Source organism: Rhea americana, unplaced genomic scaffold, assembly GCF_003343005.1.
Source record: "Rhea americana isolate MKP2758 unplaced genomic scaffold, rheAme1 scaffold_23, whole genome shotgun sequence".
In the NCBI taxonomy this organism is placed as follows: domain Eukaryota; kingdom Metazoa; phylum Chordata; class Aves; order Rheiformes; family Rheidae; genus Rhea; species Rhea americana.
This window is the reverse complement of record NW_028186346.1, coordinates 6,150,816-6,164,077: the sequence shown is the minus strand read 5'-3', so window position 1 is coordinate 6,164,077 and position 13,262 is coordinate 6,150,816. Positions and strand designations below refer to the sequence as shown.

Sequence of the window (13,262 nt, the reverse complement as noted above, 5' to 3'; positions counted from 1 at the left end):
CTGCTTTTCTTAGATTTTTTTTCCTCTGCCATAATTCTTTTTTTTCTTTTTTATTTAAAAATATTCCTCCTACATGAAGCTGCACCTTATTTTGTTTCTCGCCTCCTGCACCAACAACATTACCTTCCTCTTTTACTTGGTTATTCTATTCTTCAATTGTTCTTCCTCCTTTTTGCCCCAACCTGCAGTAGGCTATGATCGTTCCTGAACTACCGGCCATGGCATTCTCCYGACAGGCCGCCATTCCCACTCCTTCACCTGCAACTGGCTTAAGAAAGACAGAAGAAATAGGAGGGAAATGTCGATTCATGCCAGCATCTGTATGCTAAGCCGATGCTACCAGGCATGCTGCAACGGTCATTTCCAGTGGTTTTGAATTGCTAATACTTCAGCTGCTTTTCCTCCTCCAATTTCAATTTCCACACTGACACACTTTGGAAGCCACTCATCTCTATCGCAAAGTGTCAGAAAACATAATGAATCTTACTGAAGTCTCAAACTTTATTGCCTCCGCTCTAACAAGGGAGAAATCCACACAAGAGCTGCAGAGTCTGTTGCAGTACTTTTTTAAAAAGCACAAACAGAAAAATGAGGAYTCTCTCTTCTCTTTTTTAAAAAGAAAGAAAAGGAAACACTATATGCTCTTTGCAGGAAATCTAGTTCACACGCAGATTTTGGTGTGTTCGCACTACCAATGGGTCTACTTAGCATACCCGCATGTGATTACAACATAGAATGGTATGAAATTTGAAATATCATTAGCACTGAGAAGTATTTTTAAGTTAATGTAGAACAGACATAGAATCATTCAGTAATCAATGATAAACACTTATTTAAACTTAATTAAAACCCATTGCGAAAGCCTCTGTACCCCAAAATTAGTTATTTGGGAATATATAATAAAATACTGTAATTAAAGTTTCTTTTCTCGGAAAAGACAAGGTCCTTTCTTCAACACTATGCATAATATTCTTTTTCCCCTCCAAAATACTCAGTGTATCTGAATTGATCGATCTGAAGCCTCAATCACAACAGGCTTCAGAAAAGGAACTGAACATTATCACTTCCTTTTTACAGTTGCAAATACTCAGCTAAGTGTCTGCTGCCACTGCTCTTTCCAGTTTCCACTCACATCACGGAGCTCACTTCTACAGTCACGTTCCCTATAAACATTCACCRCAGCTATTTACCAGTTTTCTTTTCMAWGTTCACTCTTCTACCCCATGTTGAACGATCCCCTTGGCTGGTGGCTCTCTTATTTCCCCYTCATACTCATTTCTACTCTTTCTTGCTCTATCCGCTTCTTACTCTTTTTCAGAGACTCTCCTTCCCCCTCTCTTCTTTCGCCCAAGTAGTCTACATGACTCTCTCCGCAGCAAGTAAGATCTCAACAGAGAAAGGTTAACTTTTCTGAATAGACTGTTAATTTTCATGTGGCTGCTTTATTTTTGAATCAGCAGGGAAGAAAAYAAGCAAACAGAGGTCAAAGGAAAGATTACACAAGCCTTTGCACACAACGGTACAAGCTATCTGCCCAATCAGACTTCTAGTGAACTGATAATCAGTTCTACTTGCTGCATAAATATGTCCATTTAATTTATTTACATGCAGAAGAATACTTTTCATATACAAACTTCCCAGAACATCATACTGGATTTTACACGCTCCTTTAAAAGAACAGATTATTACGCATCATAAAAAATTAAAAGAAAAAACATCTGCTAAAGTCTTAGAAAAGCTGGGAAGAGGGAAATCATATATCATCTGTTTACGTACACAGTAAGTACATTACAAGGCATTATTCCAATACTCAATTTCTATTGCTCAAATTCAAAAATAACAACCCGAACCTTAAATTTCTGATAAAAGGTGATACAAAACAGGGCAAAGATGAACTACTAACAACATTACAAACTCACAAGTAACATTTCTGCCTCACCCTGATGAACAACAGTTACTCTACACCTGACCACACCTGAAAACTAAAGTGTTACCTACAAGAGAAAAACCTGTGTTAGACCTTGAACGTTATCATCCCTGAACTATACTGGAAGACCCATGGATAAAAACTTCAGCTAACTACACCCTTCTTCACTCAGAAATTTCAACTGAGATTTAGAATTCAGATCAGTTCTCAATGGAAGAACAGGTTCCTAGCAGAGTAACTTAGGCCAGAGAGGACCTCAGGACAYCATTCTACCCAACTACCCCTCAAAGATGGGCTATCTTTGGCTTTCATCCTCTGCCATAAATAACAATAAAGATATTGCACAGGAAGTACAATGCAGATTATATTCCCATGACCACCTTAAGTATATTTTGAATAAATCACATTGTCAGCATCTACTCAATTAATAGGTTCTAGAATTTCTTATTCCAGTGTCCGCAAGTTATCTGCTCAACCTGTAATAAAACATTAAGACATTTTCAGAGACACAGCATTGTTACAATTTGATTTATTAATATTTTTTAACCAAGACACTGCTATTTCAGGCGCTACATGATGCCTATAATATTATTTACTTAAAYGAGGTGCAAGTTTGCTTCTTTGCAAAAATCTGATTGAATTTAAGGATAAAAAGCAGATGCCAATGTTTTAGACAAACAACACAGGTCACATCAAACAATCATGCACAGACTGTGAAAAAAAAGCCCAAAACCTTTTATCCCTTTATTCCAAATGATGTTTTCCACAACAGAAAGTTTATTATCTAAGGTTCCCCTAACGGCACCACTGTCAATACAATTCCAGAAAACAAATCTTGTGCCAGCTCATAAAGAATTAGACTCTTTAAAGTCAAATAATTAAAAATGGACACTGCAGCTTCAGTTCATAAATTGTGGTCTTATTTTCAATTCTAAGATTTTAATACTGAGAACCAAAAAGCATATTGAGAAATGGCAAATGGGAAGCTAGGGACATGTTATGTTTGAAATTAAAATTCAATTTACTGTGTTACTTTAGTTCTCCTTCTTTTTAATCTTAGCCCATTTCTGTATGAAATGTAACCATTACAAGGGCACTGGGAGAAGGCTTTGGAAGAACCACCATGTTGTCATTATTCTATAAAGATGCATGGCATGCCTTAACTTCCTTCATGGTGAAAATGGTAGATTTACTCAGATGGGAACCACGGGTTCAAGGCCAGGTACTACCAGGCCTTAGGAAACAAGTTAATAAAGGCTGCCATAGTCTGAGGATTTGTTCCCTGCATAGTGGAGTGGAGCTAAAGAGGAACGGGGTAATTCCGGAATATCCAAAAGTCATCACATCAGAGAAACGAGTGTCTAACTCAGCCAGCACACAACGAGCAGCAGAGTAAGTCCTTGCACTTCACACTATCAGCATGTCCCAAGCCAGCTTGGATGAATCACCTCCAGAAGGTGCTGTGCTGCTTCAGTCCCTGGATTCTCTGCTGGGACTGCCTGAAATGACATTATATGGTGACATGTGCTCCACGAAGACACTTGCCCACTAGGAACTACTTGAAGACCACTGATCTCACACAGGTCATTGAGCAGCCATCAAAATGTGAGTGACTAAAAGTCCTTACTAACTTTTGCCTGCTTTGAACTGGTGACACAGAAGTGATGGAAAAGACTCCATCTTCCATTAGCAGTCCCTAAGCTATCCATTAGACAGTCCTTGATTGACCTGGTACCTAGTCACCCCAGCCCATCCCCACCATAGGTGAGTGAGCAAGCTTTTTTTTGAGAGAGAAATGCTGCCATTCTTGGTCATCTAAATCTAAATTCTCAAAGTGGATCCTAACCAATGCAATTCACGCTGACTTTAGCTGGCTTTATAACTCTGAAAAACTGAAACTTAGAAAAATACACCATCTCTAAAGACCCTGATTCATGTAAGACTGATACGATTTAATAGTTTTTCTCTATACTCACTATTCCAAAACATAAATCTACACACTCATTTTACAAAAAAAAACCCATGAAATTGCTTTTACCTTTCCAAAATTTTTAATTATTTTGTCCGTTTAAATACCAATATATTTCTTCTTCATCACCATTTAAAGATAATATTTTTAGAGACAACAACGCTGGAAACTGAAGTTCTATACAGTTCAGAACATTACACATAGGACAGTTTCTTCAAACTATCCTATCAACCTTCATCCACACTAGGAATGAGACAAGATACTTTCATATCCATTAATTTTAAATAAATCCACAGTAGAAAATACCTGCTGTTTAAAACCGCACAAAAATACTGTTGATTTTCAAATGGAACCCACTGCCCAATCACAACTGAAAACATGTCCTGGAAATTCCTCTACTTGTGAAATCAGTAGTCAATTAAAAACTTTGAAGAACTACAGTCCTAGAAGAAACTAATGAATCTAATACTTTCCTCCCTGTAGTTCATTTATTATCTCTTTCAGTGCTTTTTAACAGATGAAGAGCTTTTCACTGGTAGAACTATTACAGGTAGGGATATCAAGTTTAAACATTTAAATGAATATGTGTGTTTTAATAAAAGGCAAGGCTACCAAAGAGGGGGAAAAAGAAAAAAAAAATCAAGAAAACCATGTAGTAGTTTTCAGATGCAAAGTGTCTTGTTTTCTTTAAGTATTTATATATCTATAGAACTGTTTCTGGTATATATACACATCTACGTAACATACCTTAAGAACAAATAATTAGATTCCATTCCATATTATAGTGTGCAATAAATAACCATGCTCCATATGTAATTCCAATTCTTCCTTAAATACAGTCCTATAGCATCATTTGATTGTAATACACCTGAGTTTGAATCCAGAGCTTGCCTCCATTAAAAAAAAAAAAAAAAAAAAAAAAAAAAAAAAAAAAAAAAAAAAAAAAAACAGCCTAAGTATAACGTAAAAATTTCTCTCACAGAAATTTGCTCAGCTGATATGCAGCAATGGTTTACATCAGCACATTGTATTGCAACAGGCTAGTGGTTCTAGTTGCACTAGTGCAAGCCCATTTTAGAGTTACATGGTCCATTTACAACAGCTATTCCTACCTCCTCTCTAGCTATACTGTGGTAAAGGGGCACTCATTTTTCCTTTGGCAAATACGTCTTTTGAGTCTGACATGGAATCTGTAATATTCTGCAGACAGCATTAAATCTAGAGCAGGCTTAACAAACATTTACATCTCTGGCTCCTGTACAAGGTAGACTCTCCTGCTCCTCCTACCCATTGAGGGATGAAATTATATGTGTTCCAGGGCTTTCTCCCCTCTCAAATCATGGAACAATCTGCCTGATATCAAAAGCATAAAAGCAATCAATCCTCCAACAGTTGTTCTCTTTCTTGTACTGATTTTTCAAGCAGACTAGAAATGAAAAAACAACTCCTTCAAACAAGGAGGAGCAAGTCCTCCCTCAAACAGTAAGGAGTAAAACAAAGATCTCGCCACACTGAAGTTCCCTTCTCTAAACACCCTCAGGATAGGAAAGAACAAGAAATTCAACTTTTTACTTTCCTGTCCTCAGTTTTTCTTCTGTATTTTCCATAAGGCGTAGAACAAGCACCAAAGACTTCTCCCACACAAACTACGACTTTCATTTCCAGAACCTAAAAGTAGCTAAAGCRGTCATGGCTGATTCACTCCTGCTGCTTGGGAGRGCTGAAAGAACACCTACTTCTCACAGGCAGACAGTCAGCAAAAGCACAAACGGATTCCAGTTATCAGCCTACATTTGTACACAATGGTATTTGTTCAATTCTAAACAATTACCCTGAAAATATGAAAAAAATTATAAAATCAAATATTGCATTGTGGTATTATCTGACCTCAGTCAATATATTAAAGTGCTGTAAAACAGCAAGTAATTTAAGCTTYTTACAATGTAATGGCCTTTTTTTCCCCACAACGTAATGAATGAACGACATACTGCCAGTTTGCAAAAACTCTTACAAGTTTAAAGAAGAATACTTAACTCATAATATTCAAGCATAATGTTTGAGCAAAAACACTGGGAAAAAAAAATCTCTTTAGATTTGATGTATCTTCTTAGCTTAATTAACACAAGCTTTTCCGGTTTTAATTTGCACCTAGGAAGTGGGAACTTTATTCAATTCGCTAATTACTACATTTTCAAGCTGTTTTCTTGAAATAGATGCCAGCCTATTACACTAGGAACCTAAATTTCTGTAGTTACCTCGAATCACGTAATTGTCCAAAGCCTCTTCCATTCTTTTCAGTGCTTCAGCTCTATTAGAGCCATAGGTAATCAGCTAAAAAACAAAAAGGTATTTAAGCTAATTAGAAATGAGATAATGCTTGTCTCTAGAATCTGAAAAGCATTTTAAAAGAAAACGATTTATAGAACTTCTGCAGTCACAAAGACATTTCTTGCGTGTTACTGTATCTGTGCTTTAGAGCGTCTCTCTCTAAAATACCCAGAGAAAACTAGGATCTGTTAACCCATTCAATGAACTGAAGATCAATTACTTTTCGTTTGTAAAGCTTAAAGTAGGTAGACAAGCTCTCACTTCTTTAGACACACAGAAAATTAGAAGCTCAAATATCTAGTTGACTCTCCTGACTTTGAGATGACCAACTTGTAAGCTTTAAGTGTAATTTTTTTAAGCAACTAAAAAGCCTCCGACTATAATGTCATAGCTTAATATTAGCAATTTATTGGTACACTTGAGAGAAACATCCCTTTTTTGTTGCTTCTATTTGTAAGCTAGAACTATAACCTCACTAGATTAAATTAAAAAACAGATAGACTGGCAGCACCTAAGTCTGAAAGTAATGGCTTTTGCTTATACTAGAACCCTTTTACTGATCAGATACTTGTAGCATTTATTAGATATTTAGTACTTAGTAGATAAAGTAGATAAAAAAAAGAACCTTTATCATGTCATGAGATAAACACATTTTTGGTTACCAGTGATACTAAATTTCCTATGTTCCACATCTTTCTTCACTACTTTCTCATTCTCTCAAGACATGTTTTATCTAACAGCTTTAAAATATTGGTTTAACTGTACCTTAATAATGTCTCCTTCATTTAAAAGATCAGCATATAAAATCAGTGTTTCGTACCTTTAGGATATTAAAAAAAAAAATCAACTCACTTTTGAGATCATAGGATCATAATAAATGCTAATATCACTTCCTTGTTGTATGCCACTGTCAACACGTACCTTCAAAAAAAAATAAGAAGTAAAAATAATTTCACATTGAAAAATAGTATTTTGACATGAGACCTAAATATATCTGGTAGCTTTAAACATAAATCATGAAGCTTATGAAGTTCATTTCCCCTCCAAAATAAGGATAATTATTAGGGAAGGTGGAAGGGTGTGCGGGGGGGGGGGGGAAGAGAGATATAGGAGAGGTCCTTTCACTAGAAAAAATACTTTTTAGTTATTCTCTCCTTTAAAAGAAACATGAATGCAATCTTCAGTTGGTAGTCAAAGCTCTCTTTTGCTCTCCTAGAATGAAGAGTAAACAGATAAAATTTGATCCAAAATTTAGGTTGTGTTACATGTTTTGAACTTCAGCTCTCAATGTATCCAACTCTGATTTAATCACTGTACTAAAATCCAGTTGCAATTATTCTTCTGACTGACATCTGGCATGAAGACTGCCCCTTATAATCACACCCCTTCTGCATATATATGTAATCACATTCCACATGCTCCACTGTAGCCCTTCTGAGAGCTCCAGTAGGGATACAACTAAGGATCATTCAGCAGAAACTTTGGAGCTCTGCTTATCAGCGCTATAGGAATACTGATCCTGTGGTTTTTCATGTCTGTAACACTTTCCTCCTCTGCCTCACCCTCTCAACTGTAAAACATTTTTTTCTGTTGCTGCTGTTCCCCTAAGGCTTTAATGTTTACACAGCTTTTTCCATGGCTTTGCTTTGTAAGGACACAGCCCCAATTAAAGCTCTGATTCTGCAACATTCATGGAAAAAAATAACACAAGTTCAAAAATTTCTTTTGAAGAGGCTGATTGCTGTTAACCAGCCAACAAGTTAGTTAGTATATTGCTGATTCTTGTTTTCATCTCTCAGTTTGATTTCATCACTGTAGCAATGAGGTTAGCCATACAAAACTTTTAAAATGAGCAATTTCTTGGGAATAAATATTTTTTAAATTGTTGCTTTTGAGCCTTGGAATCTGAAATATTTTTTTTTAATTATCAAAACAATTCAAGAGTGATAAATGTATCCTGGGGATCTTAAGGATGGAGGAATCTAATCAAAGCTGTTGAAACAGCAGGGCTCTGATACACTGCACTGTAAAGGGATAGGTAAAAAGGGTCCTGGAATCTCACTAAAATCTTCACCTGTGGGAAGGAACCTTTGTAATAAACAGCAGCTCATCTGTCTGCAGCAAGGCAGAAAAAGGTCAATGCAACGGCTGTTAGGCCTTTAATATTTTAATTTAGGCAATTATCAAGGGACCACATGTAGAACCTCTTGTCTACAGAATCCACATGAGGGCATGATGATGACTTTATTATCCAAATGACATAAAAAGATACCCTAGCAGGTGTACTCACTTTCTTCAGTGAGAACCACTGTGTGACCAGTTTTTATGATGTTTTATCCTTCTCTTAAATATATATATATATGTACACACACACACACACACACATCCATATATATATACTGATACATAAATTCAACATATACACACACACACATTCAACTTAAATGCAGTTGCATGTCTATAATCTCTTTATTATATCATAGCTGATGGTGCTTTATCAATGCTTCACTTGCCCCTCACTACCCATGTCAGGTAGGTATCATTATCTATTGATGAGCAAGAAATTCTGGCATATCATGATCACACAAAAAATATGCCATGTGTTCCCTAGCTCCCTTTCTTGTAACTGCTAAAACATCTTCTTTCTCAGGATGTGCACTTTATATATAAACTCAGTGAATATATTCTCACATTCAGACCAGAAATAATTGTCTACTCAGTCCCAAACCTAGTGTAAATCTGTTTTCATTAATTTGAGGGATTTTAGTACACAAAGACATGAAAGTTTGACATACATGCTCCACTAATAATTGGATTACACTGCAATTTTTGTCTCTACAATAACATCTTTGAAGTGACTACATACAGGTGGTTCGTATGTGCTTATTCATATGCATACACATGCGTGTAGGTATCTGTACATGTATATTATACTTTGACAATWAAAAAAACACATATGAAAGGGGCATAATTCAGACAGAGTAAGCAAGTTAGTCAGACCTTGAAGTTAATGGAAGTCTGCCAAGGTTGCTTATGACATACTCCTCCTACTCCGTGTTTCTGTTCATACATAATATACACAGATACATACCACTATACAATTTACACTTTTTTTTTAAGTGCAATATCCTGAAAAATGAAAAATTACAGTGAGAATTTAAAATTCTTCAAAAACTACTGCAGACTTTTTTAGAAAAAATCTGTTTAACAGGTTAAGTTTAATGTTCATTACAAAAAACATAAGATGACTAAAAAATGACAGAAGGAAAGAAACACATTTACATCTTCAATTTCCTTCTGGTGTTTAGATTTTAGGGGCTGGTAACAGTAGGTGATTTCATAAACTAAATAGTGTGACATAACTTAGTGAATATTGGATGAAAAGGAAGCCCTAACTTAACTGATACTTGTTATAATCTGCTTAACTTGATCAATAATAGCAATACTTATCAGACCTCCAGCATTTACTTCTACACCGTGTCTTTCTTTTCTTTTAGTCAGTATTTAAAATACCAGAGAAAGCCTGTGGTTCAAGATCCTGTTGAAGCCTACAGCTCATTGGTATTAGAGTCCAAACACTTTTATTGCTGTTGTTTTATACTACCATTATGCATTCTTACACTATGACAACACGAAACTGAAACATAAAAAAGCTCAAGAAAAAAAGGGCAATTTGTGTTCCAGTCCTACAATGAACAGCATCAAATTCCACTCACCTACAGGTACTGGGTTCTGATATTTCACAATTCTTTGCCATAACAGAGCCAAAGCATTTTTCTTTTCATTAGTAGTTAAAAGAACAGACTGTTGATCATACTTGCAAAAAATAGTGCTGGAGCTCTTCAGACACAGAGGCACATTTTCTACATTGTGTAAGAGCAGTAAATATATACGCTCACAATCGTGAAGATACAGATTTTTGTGTTTACCAGTCTTAAGCTTCATTATCAAAAGACCAAAAAATTTGAAATTCATTAATTCCACCTTCTAGGAAAAATATAGAATATATGACACAAAACCAGACAGTTTATTACTACACATGTCTAAGAAAAAAACTCATCCATACACACTAGTTCCACCAACTTTAGCAACTGACATATGCACACACAGACAATGTTGACAAGCAAGATTGGAAAACAGAAGAAATGAATTTAAAATACATTCAGAAATATAATCCTCGTAAGTTGTACTTATTGTGACACATTAGAAGTCTGAGCTAATTTTTTTTTAAAGTCAACCTATTGGTCTGAAATTTGAAACACAGAAAAATGCTAAGGCGCAGCAAGCCTTGATGTTCAACTTTTTCAGTAATACTAACTTTGCTCTTAGTTCCATGATATTCTTAGAAATCAATTAACAGTATCAGAAAGTACATATTAAAATACAAAGCCATGAATGCCTAAACAAAAAAAAAAAGCTGTTCTATTTTTAATAAGACAATGAAAGTACACAGGAAAAAAACAGCCTAGACACTCCATATGATCTCCTCAAACCGTTGCTATGAAGCCTCCAGCGTAATTAAAATTTCTTTCTTCGGTACCACGATGGACCACGTGAAGCGATCAGGCATCTCCCACCCTTCATTTTCAATTCACCTCTCCCCCAAAGCACAACTCCCAGCCCACCCTGTCTACCTGACAAGTGACAGCCCAATCTGATTAAATGCTTGCAAGGGAGGGGACTCATGGGCCTCCATGACAGGCCAAAAGTGATCACCATGGAGATACATAATTACAGCTGTCAACGCGTCTACTGTCCTGCTGGCATCAATTTGATTGCTCCCAGCAATAATGATAGACAAAGCTTAGTGTGCACTCTCCTGCACCCAATCACTTTATCTATTCCGTGGTCCATTTAGCTGACATGCAACATTCACACAAGCAAATAACAGCAGTAAGCAGAACATTTAAGGCATTTTAATTGTTTTTTCCTTGTATGTATGGCTCACAAGCGCAAATGTTATTACATAAAACTCCTGCTGCAGCATTAATTGAAGAAAGATTTGGTGGGACAAAGACTGTAGGGGGTATAGTTTGTCCATTATCACTTATACTTTCAACAGGTCTCACATTTGGAAAATTGCAAATTGCAAAAACTTGCAAGGGCAAAATGTTTGACATCCTGTTAGCTATTACAACATGGTGAAAACTTCTAACAATCACTAGAGTATTCATTATAAATTCTTATTAAATACACTCTTTGCTTCATTAAAAAAAAGTTTAGATACATCCAATGATACCTTTTCTCCCTCATCTTCTCTTTAAGATCACATAATGCCTTTTAAATCTTTACAATTTTTTTTCCTGCTTTCCTGCTTTGAACACAGCATGAAGCCTTAAGGACCAGAAAGGGTCAGGTCCCTTTAGAAAGCACATGGGCAAAAACAATTTAAGAAGTGAAATAAATCATATATCCAATAACATCTCCACATTTAAGATTCCTCCTGCAATCTTTCACTATTTTCCATGCAAGCAATCAGACTGAATAATTGTATTCACAGATGGTATAAGCCTTGTCATTCCAYTAGCTGATATAGTGTCATATAAATGTGCACTTATGACTTAGACTACCTTGATTTTACAGAAAGGCAGTGTCCTTGTTCTTTTCATGCASCAAAAGAGCATTTGTTAAATACTCATTCTTATAGCTAGACTGTATAGTGAAATGTGTAATAATCACTGTAGCAAATGGCATTTGCTCTTTAAAGGCTACAGAGCTAAACAGAAAACAGTGGCAGTTTCTCAGTGCTGTCCCCTGTTCTCTCCAGTTAAAGAGTTGATTCAACATTTGACTGTCCCCTTCAATAGTCAAAGTATTGTTACTTAAGTTGTTTGAAAAAATTCACCTGTAAACTACAGAAAGTAATAAAATATTTCAATATATATTGACAGGTTTCTTGTTATTCCCAATTTAAGCACATTCTAAATAGTTTGGAACTGTACATTTTTTAATACTTTTTAAGACAGCACAAATAAATACTGCCAGTGCCCTAAAAGAAAAGTTGGGAAAAGGGCCTGAACTACAAAGCTGCTGAGTACTTACAATCTCTGCCTATAAAAATGAGACTCAACACACGGCACGTAGGAAAATCCAAACCAAGTTACTTACACTTGGCAGATGCAATGGCTCCTGATACTGAGAGAGTTTACCAATGGATGGTAGGCCAAAAGATTTGTATGGGTCCTGAAATGAAATCCAACATGAGGAAGCATTAAGCATTTGCAGACATGGAGAAAACAACCTTAAGCAGTTTCAAATCTAACAGATGTCATTGCAGGATTCACTTTTTTTCTTCCCCAGTATCACTCGTTTTGAACTGTTTCTCCATCCACCTGCCCCAGCGACTCCAAATAAGGAACTGGAAGCATATAACTTCTCTTGCATTGCAGTCATTAAAACAGAGGGGAAAAAAGTGTTCTGCACGTAAGTTATAATATATCATCAAAATATACAAAGATCACATTGTCATTTGTCACATTGTGCCTTGGAGGGAGGATGGGAAGTATATTCAGAGAAGGGGTGGAGTTGAGAAGAGGGCATCAGGAAAAAAATTCAAAGATTAAGAGGACAGTTAGGAATTCAATTATCTTAAGAAATCAAAACTGAGATTTATCCCTTTGGAAATCTCCTAGATAACACAATACCAATGTCAACTTAATAACAACAGCAAATATACAGTCTATAGAACAACGAAACTCATGGCAAAGTATTAGGACTTCATTATTTAGGCTCCTCACACTTACAAATAAGCTGAAGAAAAAAAGCCAAGTGTCTCTTACTCCAGTAAAGCCTATTCATAATCAAAATAGTTTGCAGGCCATTCAGAGGGCAAATATTTATTCTTTATCAAAACAATTCATGTATCTGGTAATCAGYAGAGCAAGTTCGAGATTATGCACATCATGAAGAGAAAGAGCAACAAAATAAAGATGCCGTGGGTCACAAAAACAGCAATAGTTAAGTGTGGAAAAAACATCAAGACACAATTTTTTTTTTTTTTAGAAATACAGTCGCCTAAAGCATTAATGTTCCTAAAAC

At 35.9% G+C, this 13,262-nt stretch overlaps 1 protein-coding gene across 1 annotated transcript in view; it reads right to left on the bottom strand.

The window, feature by feature from the left end:
- Positions 1–13,262, bottom strand: part of PCCA (propionyl-CoA carboxylase subunit alpha) — a 287,460-nt gene that overhangs the window by 151,762 nt on the left and 122,436 nt on the right. The window contains exons 13-15 of the mRNA XM_085305994.1: positions 12,333–12,407; positions 7,077–7,145; positions 6,152–6,227 (exon numbers count right to left, since the gene is read on the bottom strand). Of these exons, the coding sequence (XP_085162120.1) occupies positions 6,152–6,227; positions 7,077–7,145; positions 12,333–12,407 (220 nt within the window). The remainder of the gene's footprint in view (positions 1–6,151; positions 6,228–7,076; positions 7,146–12,332; positions 12,408–13,262) is intronic.